The sequence below is a fragment of the Bombina bombina genome, chromosome 6 (genome assembly GCF_027579735.1).
Source record: "Bombina bombina isolate aBomBom1 chromosome 6, aBomBom1.pri, whole genome shotgun sequence".
Taxonomy (NCBI): Eukaryota; Metazoa; Chordata; class Amphibia; order Anura; family Bombinatoridae; genus Bombina; species Bombina bombina.
Window position 1 is genome coordinate 377333545 of NC_069504.1, and position 19483 is coordinate 377353027.

At 36.3% G+C, this 19483-nt stretch overlaps 1 protein-coding gene across 1 annotated transcript in view; it reads right to left on the reverse strand.

The window, feature by feature from the left end:
- The window catches only part of CFAP43 (cilia and flagella associated protein 43), a 491704-nt gene that overhangs the window by 332988 nt on the left and 139233 nt on the right, over positions 1-19483 (reverse strand). The window contains exons 8-15 of the mRNA XM_053717078.1: positions 17638-17769; positions 17198-17314; positions 14386-14466; positions 7119-7267; positions 6778-6881; positions 4188-4343; positions 3872-4041; positions 2349-2504 (exon numbers count right to left, since the gene is read on the reverse strand). Coding sequence (XP_053573053.1) covers positions 2349-2504; positions 3872-4041; positions 4188-4343; positions 6778-6881; positions 7119-7267; positions 14386-14466; positions 17198-17314; positions 17638-17769 — 1065 coding nt within the window. The remainder of the gene's footprint in view (positions 1-2348; positions 2505-3871; positions 4042-4187; positions 4344-6777; positions 6882-7118; positions 7268-14385; positions 14467-17197; positions 17315-17637; positions 17770-19483) is intronic.

Sequence of the window (19483 nt, forward strand, 5' to 3'; positions counted from 1 at the left end):
CTTTCAACAAAGAATACAAAAAAAACAAAGCAAATATGATGATAAAAGTAGTTTAAAATTGCATCCCCTATCTGAATCATGAAAGTTTAATTTTGACTAGACTGTCCCTTTAAGGCAGTTTTTACCTTGTAGACTGTGTATCTCATTATGGGGGAATTCACTCACTTTACTAATATGCTTTATGTTAAGTAGGAACATTTACTTTACAATATAATACTCAGTAAAATAAGCTGACGATTTCTCTCATCAGCAAGTTTGAGAAAGTTTGAGAATCAGATCCTATGGGCCGGATTTAACAAGCAGCGGATGCTGCTGTCTCTGCCCGAAGTTTCTGGCTTGCCGGAAAATTAAGAAGCAGCGGTCGTAAGACTGCTGCTCCTTAACTTGTCCACCACCTAGCGTAAAAAGCTGAATTTAGGATATATTACGCGTATTAACGTATTCCCCCATAGAAGTCAATGGAGCAAAAAAAGTGGGGGGAAACCTAACACCCCACTCTCGCGCAAACCCGATTGCAAATTCTCACGTGCGCTAACCCAACATGAAAATATGAATATTTCACATTCCAATGTTTTTCACATAGCAGAATATGTTCTATTTATTCATACATACATTTTTCCACATATATCTCATGTTTTTTTTGCTCCAATGCACTTATATATATATGTCTATATATTTGTACATATATATTTATGTGTTTATATGTCTGCAAATACATATATACACAATAAATACATATGTACACATATATATATATATATATATATATATATATATATATAACACGGAAGGGGACTGCCTGTGGGCACCCAGGGCTGAGCATGTTACAGGGTCATGGGTGTACCCGGTCCAGTATGAGAGTGCAGTCCCCTTCCGTGTTTTGTATATGTCTGGGGTGATTACATAAGCCTGTGCACCCTTCACTTGTTCCCAGTTTGTTTGGATTTGAGATATTGCATTGTGTGGCTGTTTTAGGGTCCCAGGTATTGGAAAGGACCTTGACGTGGTACCTGGGCTTGTCCCATTTGGCTAGATGCGGTAACTAACCTTTCCATTTTTTGCTTTTAAATCTTAGCTGTGAGCATGTAAGTGAGTGCTGGACTTTCTTTGTGTGTTGTATTAATTTGTTTTGTAATTTTCCCTATGGTTCTTGCACCCAGACCTGTCTGGGGTTAACTGCCTGTGACTCTGGGGACAGCGTAGCTTCCTGTGAGTGCCCGTGAGCACCCAGGGCTGAGCATGTTACAGGGTCATGGGATGTGTACCCGGTCCAGTATGAGAGTGCAGTCCCCTTCCGTGTTTTGTATATGTCTGGGGTGATTACATAAGCCTGTGCACCCTTCCCTTGTTCCCAGTTTGTTTAGATTTGAGAGTGTGCATTGTGTGGCTGTTTTAGGATTTAGGTTTTATAGTGTAACTATATTTTGTAATGTATTTATGATGTGTTTTGTGCAGCATTTTTGTTTTGTGAAACAGTTAACCAGAGCTCATTCTAGCGTAAATCGCGATTGCGCTCAAGCAACTGCGTTTACTCTCAACCTGTAATACAAGTGATAAGCCTGACGAGCGCAAACACCCGTGATAAACCCCTTATCGCTCACGCCTAAACGTTTGCGCTCCACTGGTTATCTGACCCTAAGCCTTTTATAACATCACACTCCTAAGGTATTAATATGGATCAAATATGCCTCTTAGGTCCCACAGTTACCTTCAGGCATTCAGTTGTGCTACACTTGTCCCACAAAACTTACTTTGTCAGAGTCCTACATTCAAAGTTTTACATTTCTTCATGAAAATTAACCTATTTGAAAAAGCCAAAAACCTAACGTATGTCACCTTTGAGTGAAGCCACCTTTCTACACCTCACAGATAAGATATTCTCTACAACAAACTCAAAGTGATCCTTTCACACTTTTGTCTCTACTCATCACCACTTAGATTGTAAGCTCTCATGGGAGTAGGGTCTATAAATTTTCCAGTATACCAATTTGCTGATTAATTTATTACACCCCTGATTAGCATTCAACCCTTCATTTCATCTTTTAACCAGGAGCATGTTTTCTTGTAAACATTTTGTACATCAATCACACCTGTTAACATGTTTCCCCTCTCTTACATCCAGCTATGTAAATTACAGTGTTTTACTATGTAATTCATTTCTTCTATCCTAACTATTATACTTGGTCTTCTGGCTTCATGGAAACAATACTTAATAAGGCTGCAAATTTCCTAAGTACAGAAAACTTGTCTCTCTATGACCCCATCTGTACATAACAAATACAATTTAGGCAGATAAGCAGTTCCTTCTTTCATCTATAAAGTTTTCAAAGAGCCACAAGATAACTTACTTTGTTAAATGACTCCCGAACATATAAAGATCCATCTGTTGCTGATATTGCCATCCATTTTTGATGAGGAGACAGGCAAATAAATCCAGGCATAAGTTGACTTCCACGTACCTTCTCCTCTGCCATCAAAATCCTTCCAAGATCATCAGAGTTCTCCTGGTGCGAAGAAGTTTGCTACAGTCATATATTCATATTACTAGTATGGCCTGAAGAATATCTGACTTTAAGGAGGTGGTTTTATGCACTGCTTGCAAAGTCTGCAAAATCCTCCTCCACCAAGTATTTTTAGATATCCCCACATGAGCAAGAATGAGTTGATTAGTAACTTAGACCTTCTTATTCAGCCATTTCTGCACCATTATATAACTTTTTTAATGGCTGATATGATTAGTGTCATAAAGAAATAACATTTAGAAATATTCTGCAGTGTTTTTGAACATTTTGCTTTGTCCACAGTATTTCAGCCCCAAATCTCTCACCTTTTCCCTGTCTCATGCAACAAACTGCATCTTGGACACTTCTTTATGAGTGATTCCCTATCACCTAAACATACATTTTTCAATAACAAAGTTATTAGATTCCTCATTCTAACAGAACTCCACATGGAAATATTCTATTCTGTTGATGTCTCAACAATCTCACTAAACCCCATGATCATTTGCTCACTAAATCCTGCTGCAACTCCAGCAAAACATTAACTCACTCATTATTTCTCTCTTTGTGCACGCTTATTTAGTGGCTACCCTCTCACCCGTATACGGTATGTGTAATATATTTCTTTATAAAGTAAGCTGTTTTCCAGTAGAAGGATTTTAATTAAAAGAGGAGGAATAGCTAGCAATAGATATTCTATCTATTTTTCTTAAAGGGACAGTATACACTCATTTTCATATAACTGCATGTAATAGACACTACTATAAAGAATAATATGCACAGATACTGATAAAAAAAAATCCAGTATAAAACAGTTTAAAAACTTACTTAGAAGCTGTCAGTTTGGCTCTGTTGAAAAGGTAGATGGAAAGCCCACTGCAAGTGGCAAATAAGACACTCCCCCCTCCCCCTTCTTTTGCATATGAAAAGACCCTTTACACAAACAGGAGCAAGCTGGAGAAGGTAGCTGACGGTATTCACATAAAACTTTGGGGCTTGGTTAGGAGTCTGAAATTCAGAGCAACGTTATTTAAAAATAAGCAAAACTATACATTTTTTTTAAAAAAAAACCTTTATGGGCTATATAAATAGATTATCTACAAAACATTTATGCAAAGAAAAAATGAGTGTATAATTTCCCTTTAAGTATGAAAAGCTTTTCTTTTTCTTATAATAAGTTTACAGGGTGCGGTTCAAATTATCAAATCTCAAATATTTTATATACTAACAAATGTAGTATACAGCTGCTATACATATGTCAATACAATTTTATAAAACAATATTCTCACCATTTTAACTCGCTAATCAATATATTACATTTTTCCTTCTTTTGCATTTCAATTTGGTAAACAACTAATACCAACAAATACCTTTGGAATCACATATCTGTAAATGAAGGATGAACTGCAGCCAAATCCATAGACTGAATAGCCATCACTTCCCATAACTGCAGAAACTAAAGGGTACTGTGTTTGGTAATGACGCTTCTGTATCATGTTATCCTTAAACATTCCTCTGTAATCAATGTGTTTAGCAAGGTCTGTATAAAAGATAAACAAAAGCAGACATTACAACAGATTAAACAAAGATGTTTAACCATTTGCCTGTCATACACGCAAAGTGTTGCCTTGCTGGCAATCAGTGAGTTAAACTGCACTTATAGAATGACAAGTGTAGAATATTTACCCGATAAGATGTGTAGTGTAAGAGAAAATAATTCCAGGACTGTTGCATCTTCCTCTTCTTCATTTTCTCCCATGGGACAGACAAGGGCCAAAGCTAGAATGTGTTCCTTGTATATGGAGCTCAATGTAGACAAGGAAAGTATGTTTCCACCAACCTCTGAGAGACAAAGTAAGATTGGAATATATGCACATACTAGAGAGGTTTATATTAGCAAAAGTCACTGAGATGTGATATGTAAATTTATAGTAACTGGGCTTGGGTATAAATTGCATATTATACAGTGAAGGAGCAAGACATTTCTAGAGACTGAAGCAGTCATATGCAATATTGGTGTTCTTATTGTGATTTTGGATTAACCCCAACACACACATGCAGGAATATATAATACATGTGATAAAAAACTATTAAATCAATCAGCATCACCAGATGAAAATGGAAATGTTTTATACTACATTAAAGTTCTTTTCATAAGCAGTATCTAAAACACTGTCATTTTTAGTCTGTTGTGTGTTTCAGTAGGTGACTAAAACACATTTGAAGAGGTTATATTTTGTGTAAATTGCAGATTTATAACCATATAACATGTAACAAAATATATAGTATTTATTGAGAATACTGTATGACTATAAACAATTTATGGTGCTGAACCTTTAGGAAAGTTTTTACCTCTAAAATGGGTGCCAAAGGCTTGACGATCAATGGTTTACACGTTCTGTAATTAAATGGATATCTACATATATAATTTTTGTAATAGGGTGAGAGTAATCTCAATCTGTTTCTGTGACTGTGTTAATATCTGTTACATGAGTAAACGTGTTGCTTTGGCAGAATTCCTACTCATGATAAACATGTAGCTTCACAAATCTGTTTAGCAGTCAGATAACATGAACTTCCCCACAACATTCACACATAACCAAAACAATTTGCATAAACAAATTAAAACTTTTGTGCTGAAATAAACAATAATGAAAATTAATTATGCATTTTGCCTGTAGGTTAAAGGGATATAAAATCCCAAATATGTAACTGGAATTTCCTCGTTGCCATCACCCCTTACTCCAATTTTGGGAAACCCGAGTTTAATGCTATATGGGTCTAAAATAAACACAGACGACTCAACATCACAGAACAACAATCCCTTTTATACATTGATTCAACAGCATACTATCAAACCTTTTACAGAATTAAAAATGAATTTAGATCCCGCATTCAGAAATTGGTTATCATATTTCCAAGTAAGAGACTACTTAAATAATCACAAAATTAAATCACAACTCAAAAGACAATTAACCCCATTCGAGAAATGTTGCGCCACAGGATTCCCTTCAAAACATCTACTCTCTATATTTTATAAACTATTACTTGAATCTAACAACCAAATAACACCCATATATGCAAGGAAATGGGATCTACACATTTCACTAACACCTAAAGAGTGGAAACAAATATATATTAACACTAACAAGAGCTTCAGATCCACCTTAACAGTAGAAACAAATATAAAGCTATTATCTAGATGGTACCTGACACCACACAGACTACACCAAATTTACCCTGAAGTCTCAGACCGTTGTTGGAGAGGATGCAACGAGAAAGGCACATTATTATACATTTGATGGGAATGTAAGTCGATAAAGGGCTACTGGGACCAAATCCATAAAATTATTAACACACTGCTTAACTGCCACATACCAAAACTCCAGTGATCTTGCTCCTCAACGGTAGGGTTAACCTACCATGCCAATATCAAAGGGCCCTACTCGGGATTTTAATAAACTGTGCAAAGAAACCAATACCAAGGTATTGGAAAAAATCCCAGTTACCATCTTTCCAGGAATGGATATCACTAATAAACTATACACTGCAGTTAGAACAAATTCAATTTTCCTACTTAGGGAAAAGAGAGTTCTTCGCAACAATGGAATCATTCTGGTCACCAGAAAAAGCCAACATGATATCACATAACCATAGATAATACAACACACACTGTAGAGACAAGATGGTAGTAGACAGGATTGGCCATAGAATAATGAGTGAGTTGTTTTACACTAAGTTGGTACGGATGACTAAAATCAGGAGTGGCCGGGGAGCTGCCACCACTGCAAAAAAATATTTAATTTTGTTTTAAAAAAATGGCTTAGTTTCCATGGTATTCTTTGTTGAAGAGATACCTAGGTAGGTATTTGGAGCACTACATGGCAGGAAATAGTGCTACTGTCTAGTGCTCTTGCAACTGTGGTTTTACCACACCGATGATTTATTTAGTAGCACAGTATACTGTTTGCAAATGAAGAGAAGAGCCAAGTATATATTTATTAGCACTCAGTGATAACGGGATATTCCTCAATAATTACCTAATTTAGATAGATGTTCAGGAAGTACATCATGCAAAAGCATGAGAAAAGCTGCTCAAGATGTATGGACTGGAATAGCAGTATTAAATGATTTCAGGCTTTATTCAGTGCTAAGCTACTTGGAAATCATGCAAGAATAATTAGATTGCATATGAAATAAACATTCCTGTGATGTCACTTACAAAGAGTTCACCTGGTGGGATCATTTGCATTAGATATATATAACATTATATTACCTGTGTATCCAAGAACTTGAAATGAAGTAGAAGGTTTGGCATCTAAAATAAAAACTTGTCCATTTGCAGCTCCAGTCAGCAGAAAATGCCCTTGCTGGTCAAAACTAAAGGTAAATATATCAAACATTTATAATGTCAAGAACAGGAATAGAGGTATGATATTATATTATATATTACATATAAAAACATATCTTTTATATTAACAGGAAAATCTTATGTACGGCGTGGCAGGCTAAGCTTTTCTAAATTCACAGATGATTTAATTCTATAATTCTTGTGTAAATAGAATGAACATGTAATATTTAGGTTGTTTACTACATTATTATTTTAGAGATACTCACTGCAGATGTTGTACAGGGACATGATAAAGTCTCTTTCTTTCAACAATGCGAGGATTTTCTACATCAAGCACATCAATAAAATAGACATGCCCTGAGCTGCTTCCTACTGTTGCGTAATGGGCGGAAGGGCAGCATGCAAAAGCGGTGGCCTAGTGGTACAAATACACAGTATTAGTAAATCGTGCTGCTTTTCAAATCAGCCTTCTTGGACAGAAATAGAAACACTTTATTCTAGATTCATTAGGAATTGTAAGGTCGAAGCAGAAAGAAAGATACATTTGGTCAACATTGATTTTTCGGACAGGAAACTTACCAGACCAGTAAAGGCTTTGTGTATGAAATCATTTTAACCAACTGTAAAATACTTGCTAAATGCTGTGACATCACTTGAAAGCTTTATATTTTATATTTATATAAAAGGAAATGGTAAAGTACTGTAGTTCTGGCTAAACATCCACAAATGTTCATATCTACATATTAAACAAAAATAACTTCCAAGGTTTTAGCATTAAAAAGCATCATTATGCAAGGAATGCTTGAAAAATGTAAACTATGGCTGTCCTAATGTGTAGCCAAAATATACAAGACACTAGAATGTACTGGTTTATATTCACAATATTCACGGTCGGGTACCTTTGTAAATTCAAGGCAATCAGGAGACTTGGTTTCCTACTACTTTCTCCAACAGCATTGAATTCTGAAGAAGGGGCTTGCAAATTAATTTTGTTTTACGATGTAATTTAATTATGTAACTGGTTCCCTTATGTATGTGTAACATTTAAATGTTAAAAGCATTTAAAGGACAATTCAAGTATTTCCCATGAGAAGCAGCAATACAATGCATACAAATATTTAAGAACAGTGTGTGCACATAAACACCAGTTTCTCAAAAAAAAAAAAAATCATCCATTTACAAAATCATTACTACATGCAACAAAGAAAAAAAAAGGACAGTGTCATTTTAAAAGTTTTTATTTATGTCAATATGTATCAGTTTCTAAGGAATGAAACACCAGTTTTGTTACAGTTTATCATCGAAATATGTGGTTTTAATTCTAAATATGTATATCTCTTTAATGTTAAATAATATTAAAGGGATACTAAACGCATTTTTTCTTTCATTATTCAGATAGAGCATGCAATTTTAAGCAACTTTCTAATTTACTCCTATCATCAATTTTTCTTTGTTCTCTTGCTATCTTTATTGCAGAAATTAAAAGCTTACGAGCCAACCATTTTAGGTTCAGCACCCTGGATAGCGCTTGCTTATTGGGGGCTACATTTAGCAAACCAATAAGCAAGCATAACCCAGTTTCTGAACCAAAATTGGGCCGGCTCTTAAGCTTTACATTCCTGCTTTTTAAATAAAGATAGCAAGAGAACTAAGAAAAATTGATAATAAGTGTAAATTAGAAAGTTGCTTAAAATTGCATGCTCTATCTGAATCATTAGCAGAAAAAATGGGTTTAGTGTCCCTTTAAGTAAGAAAAACATAATTTATGTAAGAACTTACCTGATAAATTCATTTCTTTCATATTGGCAAGAGTCCATGAGCTAGTGACGTATGGGATATACATTCCTACCAGGAGGGGCAAAGTTTCCCAAACCTCAAAATGCCTATAAATACACCCCCCACCACACCCACAATTCAGTTTAATGAATAGCCAAGAAGTGGGGTGATAAGAAAGGAGCGAAAGCATCAACAAGGAATTGGAATAATTGTGCTTTATACAAAAAAATCATAACCACCACAAAAAGGGTGGGCCTCATGGACTCTTGCCAATATGAAAGAAATGAATTTATCAGGTAAGTTCTTACATAAATTATGTTTTCTTTCATGTAATTGGCAAGAGTCCATGAGCAAGTGACGTATGGGATGCAAATACCCAAGATGTGGAACTCCACACAAGAGTCACTAGAGAGGGAGGGATAAAAATAAAGACAGCCAATTCCGCTGAAAAAAGAATCCACAACCCAAATCAAAAAGTTTTAATCTTATAATGAAAAAAACTGAAATTATAAGCAGAATAATCAAACTGAAACAACTGCCTGAAGAACTTTTCTACCAAAAACTGCTTCTGAAGAAGAGAAAACATAAAAATGGTAGAATTTAGTAAAAGTATGCAAAGAAGACCAAGTTGCTGCTTTGCAAATCTGATCAACAGAAGCTTCATTCTTAAAAGCCCAGGAAGTAGAAACTGACCTAGTAGAATGAGCCGTAATCCTCTGAGGTGGGGATTTACCCGACTCCAAATAAGCATGATGAATCAAAAGCTTTAACCAAGACGCCAAAGAAATGGCAGAAGCCTTCTGACCTTTCCTAAAACCAGAAAAGATAACAAATAGTCTTTCTGAAATCTTTAGTAGCTTCAACATAATATTTCAAAGCTCTTACCACGTCCAAAGAATGTAAAGATCTTTCCAAAGAATTCTTAGGATTAGGACACAACGAAGGGACAACAATTTCTCTACTAATGTTGGAATTCACAACTTTAGGTAAAAATTTAAATGAAGTCCGCAAAACTGCCTTATCCTGATGAAAAATCAGAAAAGGAGACTCACAAGAAAGAGCAGATAATTCATAAACTCTTCTAGCAGAAGAGATGGCCAAAAGAAACAATACTTTCCAAGAAAGTAATTTAATGTCCAGAGAATGCATAGGCTCAAACGGAGGAGCCTGTAAAGCCCTCAAAACCAAATTAAGACTCCAAGGAGGAGAAATTGGCTTAATGACAGGCTTGATACGAACCAAAGCCTGTACAAAACAATGAATGTCAGGAAGATTAGCAATTTTTCTGTGAAACAGAACAGAAAGAGCAGAGATTTGTCCTTTCAAGGAACTTGCAGACAAACCCTTATCCAAACCATCCTGAAGAAACTGTAAAATTCTAGGAATTCTAAAAGAATGCCAAGAGAATTGGCGAGCCTGCAACATAGTATTAATCACTGAGTCAGAGAAACCTCTATGACTAAGCACTAAACGTTCAATCTCCATACCTTCAAATCTAATGATTTGAGATCCTGATGGAAAAATGGACCTTGAGATAGAAGGTCTGGCCTTAACGGAAGTGGCCGAGGTTGGCAACTGGACATCCGAACAAGATCCGCATACCAAAACCCGTGTGGCCATGCTGGAGCCACCAGCAGTACAAATGAACTCTCCATTATGGTTTTGGAAATCACTCTTGGAAGAAGAACTAGAGGCGGAAAGATATAAGCAGGTTGATAATTCCAAGGAAGTGACAACGCATCCACTGCTTCCGCCTGAGGATCCCTGGACCTGGACAGATACCTGGGAAGTTTCCTGTTTAGATGAGAAGCCATCAGATCTATTTCTGGAAGCCCCCACATCTGAACAATCTGAAGAAACACATCTGGGTGAAGAGACCATTCTCCCGGATGTAAAGTCTGGCGACTGAGATAATCCGCTTCCCAATTGTCTATACCTGGGATATGGACCGCAGAGATTAGACAGGAGCTGGATTCCGCCCATGCAAGTATCCGAGAAAATTCTTTCATAGCTTGAGGACTGTGAGTCACACCTTGATGATTGACATACGCCACGGTTGTGACATTGTCTGTCTGAAAACAAATAAATGGTTCTCTCTTCAGAAGAGGCCAAGCCTGAAGAGCTCTGAGAATCGCACGGAGTTCCAAAATATTGATTGGTAATCTCGCCTCTTGAGATTTCCAAACCCCCTGCACTGTCAGAGATCCCCAGACCGAATACTTGTATTTAAGGATATTAATTGTGATATCTCTGTATAATCCCTGCACCATTGGTTCAGCATACAAAGCTGAAGAGGTCTCATGTGAAAACGAGCAAAGGGGATCGCGTCCGATGCTGCAGTCGTGAGACCTAAAACCTCCATGCACATAGCTACTGAAGGGAATGACCGAGACTGAAGGTTCCGACAAGCTGAAACCAATTTCAGACGTCTTTTGTCTGTTAGAGACAAAGTCATGGATACTGAATCTATTTGGAATCCTAAAAAGGTTACCCTTGTCTGAGGAATCAAGGAACTTTTTGGTAAATTGATCCTCCAACCATGTCTTTGAAGAAACAACACTAGTTGATTTGTGTGAGATTCTGCAGAATGTAAAGACTGAGCAAGTACCAAGATATAGTCCAAATAAGGAAACACCGCAATACCCCGCTCTCTGATTACAGAGAGTAGGGCACCGAGAACCTTTGAAAAGATCCTTGGAGCTGTTGCTAGGCCAAAAGGAAGAGCAACAAATTGGTAATGCTTGTCTAGAAAAGAGAATCTCAGGAACTGATAGTGATCTGGATGAATCGGAATATGAAGATAAGCATCCTGTAAGTCTATTGTGGACATATAATTCCCTTGCTAAACAAAAGGCAGAATAGTCCTTATAGTCATCATTTTGAATGTTGGAATTCTTACATAACGATTCAAAATTTTTAGATCCAGAACTGGTCTGAAAGAATTCTTTCTTTGGAACAATGAACAGATTTGAATAAAAGCCCAGACCCCTTTCCAGATATGGAACTGGCACAATTACCCCGGATAACTCCAGGTCTGAAACACACTTCAGGAAAGCCTGAGCCTTTACTGGGTTCACTGGAATGCATGAGAGAAAGAACCTCAGCGGTCTTGCCTTGAAACCTATTCTGTACCCTTGAGAAACAATGTTCTGAATCCAATGATTTTGCATTGAATTGATCCAAACATCTTTGAAAAATCATAATCTGCCCCCTACCAGCTGCGCTGGAATGAGGGCCGCACCTTCATGCGGATTTGGGGGCTGGTTTTGATTTTCTAAAAGGCTTGGATTTATTCCAGACTGGAGAAGGCTTCCAATTGGAAACCGTTCCTTTAGGGAAAGGGTCAGGTTTCTGTTCCTTATTCTGACGAAAGGAACGAAAACGGTTAGCAGCCCTAAATTTACCCTTAGATTTTTTATCCTGAGGCAAAAAGGCTCCGTTCCCCCCAGTGACAGTTAAAATTATTGAATCCAACTGAGAACCAAATAATTTATTACCTTGGAAAAATAGAGATAGCAACGTTGACTTAGAAGTCATATCCGCATTCCAAGATTTAAGCCATAAAGCTCTTCTGGCTAAAATAGCTAAAGACATATACCTGACATCAATTCTAATGATATAAAAAATGGCATCACAAATGAAATTATTAGCATGTTGAATTAGCTTAACAATGATATACACATTAGGATCTGGTACTTGTTGTGCTAAAGTTTCCAACCAAAAAGTTGAAGCCGCAGCAACATCAGCCAAAGAAATAGCAGGCCTAAGAAGATGACCTGAACATAAATAAGCCTTCCTTAGATAAGATTCAAGCTTCCTATCTAAAGGATCTTTAAAAGAAGTACTATCTGCCATAGGAATAGTAGTATGCTTAGTAAGAGTAGAGATAGCCCCATCAACTTTGGGGATCTTTTCCCAAAACTCCAATCTATCAGTCGGAAAAGGGTACAGTCACTTAAACCTTGAAGAAGGAGTAAATGAAGTACCCAGACTATTCCATTCCCTAGAAATTACATCTGAAATAGCATCAGGAACTGGAAAAACCTCTGGAATAACTACATGAGGTTTAAAAACCGAATTTAAATGTTTACTGGTTTTAATATCAAGAGGACTAGACTCCTCCATATCTAATGCATTCACCTCTTTTAATAAAGAACGAATATACTCCATTTTAAATAAATATGAAGTTTTGTCAGTGTCAATATCTGAGGTAGAATCTTCTGAACCAGATAGATCCTCATCAGAGATAGATAAATCAGAATGCTGTCGGTCATTTAAAAATTTATCGAATTTATGAGAAGTTTTAAAAGACCTTCTACGTTTATTAGAAGGTGGTATAACAGACAGGGCCTTCTGAATAGAATTAGAAACAAATTCTCTCACATTAACAGGAATATCCTGAACATTAGATGTTGAAGGAACAACAACAGGTAATGGACTACTACTAATGGAAATATTGTCTGCTTTTGAAATTTTATCATGGCAACTAACACAAACTACAGACGGAGGAACAGTTACCACAAGTTTACAACAAATGCACTTAGCTTTGGTAGAACCGACATCAGGCAGCAGCATTCCAGAAGTAGATTCTGAGACAGGGTCAGATTGAGACATCTTGCAATATGTAATAGAAAAAACAACATATAAAGCAAAATTATCAATTTCCTTATATGACAGTTTCAGGAATGGGAAAAAATGCAAACAGAATAAGCCTCTGGAAACAAGAAGCAAAAAGAAATAATGACTTAAATAATGTCAAAAACCTGGCGCCAAGTATGACGCCCACAATTAACAAAATATTTTTTGGCGCCAAGAACGTCTGTAACAAACACGAGCATCATAGATGACGCAACTACATGAAAACTCTCGGCGCCAACTAAGACACCGGAAATAACGTCATTACGTCAACAAACGTAATTCTCGTGCCAAAAAAGTCTTGCGCCAAGAATGACGCAATAAATTATAGCATTTTGCGCTCCTGCGAGCCTAACAGCCCGCAATTTAGAAAGAAAGTCAATTTGAAAAATTTTCAGGTAAGAATTTTTTTTATTTATATGCATTTCCCAAAATGAAACTGACAGTCTGTAAGAAGGAAATATACTGATTAACCTGAATCATGGCAAATATAAGCATAACACATATATTTAGAACTTTACATATAAAGTGCCAAACCATAGCTGAGAGTGTCATAAAAAAGAAAACATACTTCCCAAAAGACACTCATCTACATAAAGTAGATAGCCAAACCAGTACTGAAACGAGAATCAGTAGAGGTAATGGTACATAAGAGTATATCGTCGATCTGAAAAGGGAGGTAGGAGATGAATCTCTACGACCGATAACAGAGAACCTATGAAATAGATCCCAGTTAGGATGACCATTGTATTCAATAGGTGATACTCCCTTCACATCCCTCTGTCATTCACTGGACTCTGAGAGGAACCGGGCTTCAGCATGCTGAGAAGTGCATATCAACGTAGAAATCTAGCACAAACTTACTTCACCACCTCCATAGGAGGCAAAGTTTGTAAAACTGAATTGTGGGTGTAGTGAGGGGTGTATTTATAGGCATTTTGAGGTTTGGGAAACTTTGCCTCTCCTGGTAGGAATGTATATCCCATATGTCACTAGCTCATGGACTCTTGCCAATTACATGAAAGAAACTGGGTTTATATATAGATTCTTTTAATGCTGATATAATTGGCTGTTTATAGCAATTTTTAATTCAATGATTTGTTGAACAATGTTTTTTTATACCTGTATATTCAGACACAGATTGCTGAGGTTTGTTCCATCCTCCACTGACCACAGCTTGAGTTCCCCAGATTTTGCTGCACTCTTTTAAAAAATAATGCAACAATAAGATAAAAAAATAATTATGTTCAAATCAGCATATGTGTTTTAAATACACGTAGACAAAAACAAATAACAACAAGGCAAGATCTCTATCCTGTTGTGAAACGTCTGCAACAGCAGTAGCAGTTCTATTTGGTCCCTATAGTTTAGATCTCTGCTTACATGTCACTAAAGAGCAGTTCTTTATGGATGATTGACTAGCATGTTAAAGAGTTTCTTGTTCCAGATGCAATATATTCTATATGCACCAAACCCCATGCAATAGATTCCATATGCACCAAACCCCATGCAATAGATTCCGTATGCACCAAACCCCATGCAATAGATTCCATATGCACCAAACCCCATGCAATAGATTCCATATGCACCAAACCCCATGCCATAGATTCTATATGCACCAAACCCCATGCAATAGATTCCATATGCACCAAACCCCATGCAATAGATTCTATATGCACCAAACCCCATGCAATAGATTCTGTATGCACCAAACTCCATGCAATAGATTCCATATGCACCAAACCCCATGCAATAGATTCTATATGCACCAAACCCCATGCAATAGATTCCATATGCACCAAACCCCATGCAATAGATTCCGTATGCACCAAACTCCATGCAATAGATTCTATATGCACCAAACCCCATGCAATAGATTCTATATGCACCAAACCCCATGCAATAGATTCCATATGCACCAAACCCCATGCAATAGATTCCATATGCACCAAACCCCATGCAGCAGATTCCATATGCACCAAACCCCATGCAATAGATTCCGTATGCACCAAACCCCATGCAATAGATTCCATATGCACCAAACCCCATGCAATAGATTCCATATGCACCAAACCCCATGCAGCAGATTCCATATGCACCAAACCCCATGCAATAGATTCCATATGCACCAAACCCCATGCGATAGATTCCATATGCACCAAATCCCATGCGATAGATTCCATATGCACCAAACCCCATGCAATAGATTCCGTATGCAACAAACCCCATGCAATAGATTCCATATGCACTAAACCCCATGCAATAGATTCTATATGACCTCTCCCTATTACTATAAACCCTAACCAGCCAGGCTTCACTAAGTAATAGGACCTAAAATATAACTATCAGAGCAACCCCCCAAAACATTCAAGGAATTCCTACTTCACAATTCCCACAATGCAAACCCCAACATCTTACATGACCTCCATCAGTGTAACCTCTTAAATGGACAGGAGCCCCTACATAAGCCCCTATGCCACCACTTCTAATACAAAAGGGAATCCCTCCAGCACCTAAGGGACCACACTAACACCTACGGGTCCCTGTGGCAGGTAACCTCTGAAAAACAAACAAAAGAAAAATTAAAAGAAAGAAAAATAAAAAACCCCATGCTGTATCCTGTATCATGTATCCTGGTTCTAGAATTATCTAGGCAACCATGGGTACCTTGTTGTATACCTAAACTGGTGTTTTGATATTGTACACTCACACTTTAATCCTCACTATACAATGAGGACTCAAAAAATCTATATAAAGGAAAGAATACTGTATGAGGTCTAGACCAAAGGTGAACAAGAGGAAAACAAGGGAAAAAATATATATTGATAATGCTGTGATCTCTCAGACGCTAGAGGGGACCCTTTGGTGTTGCGATTAATAGGAAGCACAATTACTTACTAAACATTGCTTTGGGGGTATAGTTAAAAAAATTGTAATGTTGGATGTAAATAAATGCTACAGAGTATAGATCTTACCCGTAGGTAGTTCTGTTTTTTAAATAGTGAAAATTACTGGGGGAGGTTTAAATGCTGAGGTTGCTACCATATTTTTTTATCCTCACCAATTACCTCATAACACTGTCATGTGTATGTGAAAAATGCTTATTGAAAATAGTTAAAAAAAACATCTGTGATGTGAATATAGAAAGGATTAGACCAAGAACCAAAAAGAAAAGAGAAAACAGGAATTTTACATTTTCTCTAAGGTAAAAAGAAGATAAAAAATGCATAAAAATCTGCTAACTCAGTATTGTTTTTTGCTAATGATATTCCATGGAATTTTTATTTTTTATAAAATGGAGAAGACCTTTAGAATTGGGTGTTTATTATGTGGTCTGATAGATATCCACTGTTTTTTGTTTTCTCAATTTATAAAAAAAACGTGTATTTAAGCATTAAAAGGCCATAGTAGTGTTAAAATGACATGCTCGAATCCGTTTGCGCATGTAAGTTTAACACCAGCAACGCTGTGTGTGCTTAACCCCTGCAAAGGGAGCAAACACATCCTTAAAATCCTGCACGATCCAGTTGTGCGACAAGCGCTGCTGATTGGATCCGTGTCAGTTTCTGTTCAGGACTAGCAGTGCTCTGTGAGTCCCTAGCAGGACTAACTATGTAATTAACCCTTTTGTGGGGGCTAAACGCATAGCATTATGGCATTGCATGTGTTAAAATGACCTGATCTAATGAATTACAGCATGTCATTTTAACACTAAAATGGCTAAGGATGTGCATTTAGCTATTCGTTTTCTAAAGGATACTGATAATGGTGGCAACTAGAGGCGTCCGACTCTTTTCAGAGCCAGATAATTCTCGTTAAAGTGCAACACACAAAGATCGGGATTTGCACACTGACTTCACAACCGATCACAGCAAGCAGTAAAGCTTGTGACCATTGCTGAACATCAGTCAATGAAAAACAAATTCCTACTCACCAAACAGTATTTCTTTCCAGAGGTAACAAAATCAGCACAAATTAAGTCTTCATTATATGCACTTATCAATGTGAATGATTCTTCTGGGATTTTATGGCTATACATATGTAGTGAGCCCTAGAAAACAGAATTATTACAAGTTTTAAAGCCTTTTTACCTCTAATGCTAATCCACAACTAAAAATAATTTATATACAGTAAGTACAAAATATTTTATGCAACACAAACTCATAAACCTGGCAAGATATTCATATTTCTGGTTTAAATAAAATTAGCCATTTATTTTTATGTACAACAAAAATGAAATTAGTATAATTATTATAATTATTAATTTGTGGTCACTCAATTACATACAGTGATGTCTTTACATTAGTTCAGATTTGTCTAATAATCAAATGGAAAGTAATGAAATATATCCAAATGAGTCTTTGTAGCTCTTACCTTATTGGTTGCAACAGACATAATTTTATAACCAGGGGCAAAACAGATACTTTCAATTGGATCCTCAGCATTCCAGCATTCTTTCACTGTATATTCTGATCCTTTCATATAGCAGCAACGCAATATACCATCCTTTATTTTAAAACACAAGAAAAATCAGATTAAGGATATCATTTATTTAAATAATAAATAAATATGTATAGCACGTCCTAGTTTGATTTTGGTTCTGTGAATACAAATACATATTTAAAATTACAATCAAAGTTCAATGAAAAATTATTTTGCAACAGCGCAACAAATGCATTTATATATCTGTTTCTAATTAATACTTAACATAAATTATTGTCATTTTATGGCATTAAAAGGGACAGTAAACACCTTGTAATTAAAATACATTTATTTTATCTATAGAATAATATACCAGCTAAGTATAAACTTTTTTTAAAACAAATTAACATCTTGTTTGCTGCAATTGTTTTTCAATAACAACCCACCACTCGTCTTATTTGGAGAAGCCAATCCAGGCTTGAGTCTACAGACAACAAGGCCAGCCATGATCGTAATGTTAATATAAAGTGCAATGTTTTGCAGTTGTTATCAGTAAACATCTATCAGAGAAAGTTATGTAGCAGGGTTAGCCTTGAGAAGTCTGCACTGTGAAATTAGAGCTCAGAGAATTAGAAATTCCCAGTTTTTCAAGGCTAAATAGCATGAAAAATGGCAATAATAAATAATGAAAATATATCTCAAAGTTGTTTTACTACACATAAGTAAAAATATTTTGTAATAAAATCTCAAGGTGTTTACCATCCCATTAAAGGCACAATGCCATTAGTATAGATGACGTGTTGTCATCCTGGATCGTGCCACCTCCCTACATTTGATGCCTTTATGAGATGGCCAAGCCTCTACGTGAATATCAAAGTTATACAAATGTAACCAAACGCCCTTATTTATAGGAGGATAACCCTTTCTTTTGACTATAGAGTTTAAAAAAAAAACTCTCCCACTCTATTACTTACAATGTCGTTTTTTTAACACCTTTTAATTAAAAAATGCTATATAATGGTATAGTTTGATGTGGTGAGGTCTCTTTAAAAACAAAAACAAAAAAACAAACAAAACAAAAAAAACAGTATATAGTTTGTGTGGGTTTCTCACTAAAAAAAATACTTCCAGCAGTGGTAAAATATGAGTAGCAGCTAAAAGCTCTGAAACTGCTCAGCATAGGGTGTGAAATGGCCTAGCAGTTAAAGGGTTAAATATATGGACTACATATAATATGTTAAATCTACTTACAATTCTGCATTTTGGTTTTAAAATCAATATAACTAAATATGTAGAAGAATACAGCAGCAACTATTGGACAGAAAAAAATAGGTTTACTGGATCAAATCAAGTGCCAGCTTTTGGAATGGGTACTACAGGCTTAATTGGTACCCACATTAAATTTCTGGTGCAAGTGCCTTTTTTTTACAGAACTGTGATGTGAAGTCACCACCAATGCATGGTTTTAAGGTATTGGGAAATAACTAATGGAAACTTCCTGACTCACTGTGGAGTGGAAAAAGAGACAGGGCCGACTCAAGACATTGTGTTGCCTGGGTTCAAGAATAAAATGACGCCCCTTAAAGGGACATGAAATTCAAACATTTTCTTTCATGATTTAGGTAGAACATACAATTTTAAACAACTTTCCAATTTACTTCTATTATCTAATTTGCTTCATTATCTTGGTATCATTTGTTGAAGGAGCAGCATTGCACTACTGGTTTCTGACTGAACACATGGGTGAGTACTACAGTCTAAACCAAACCAGAGTCAGTTGTGTCAGAGATTTTCTGTC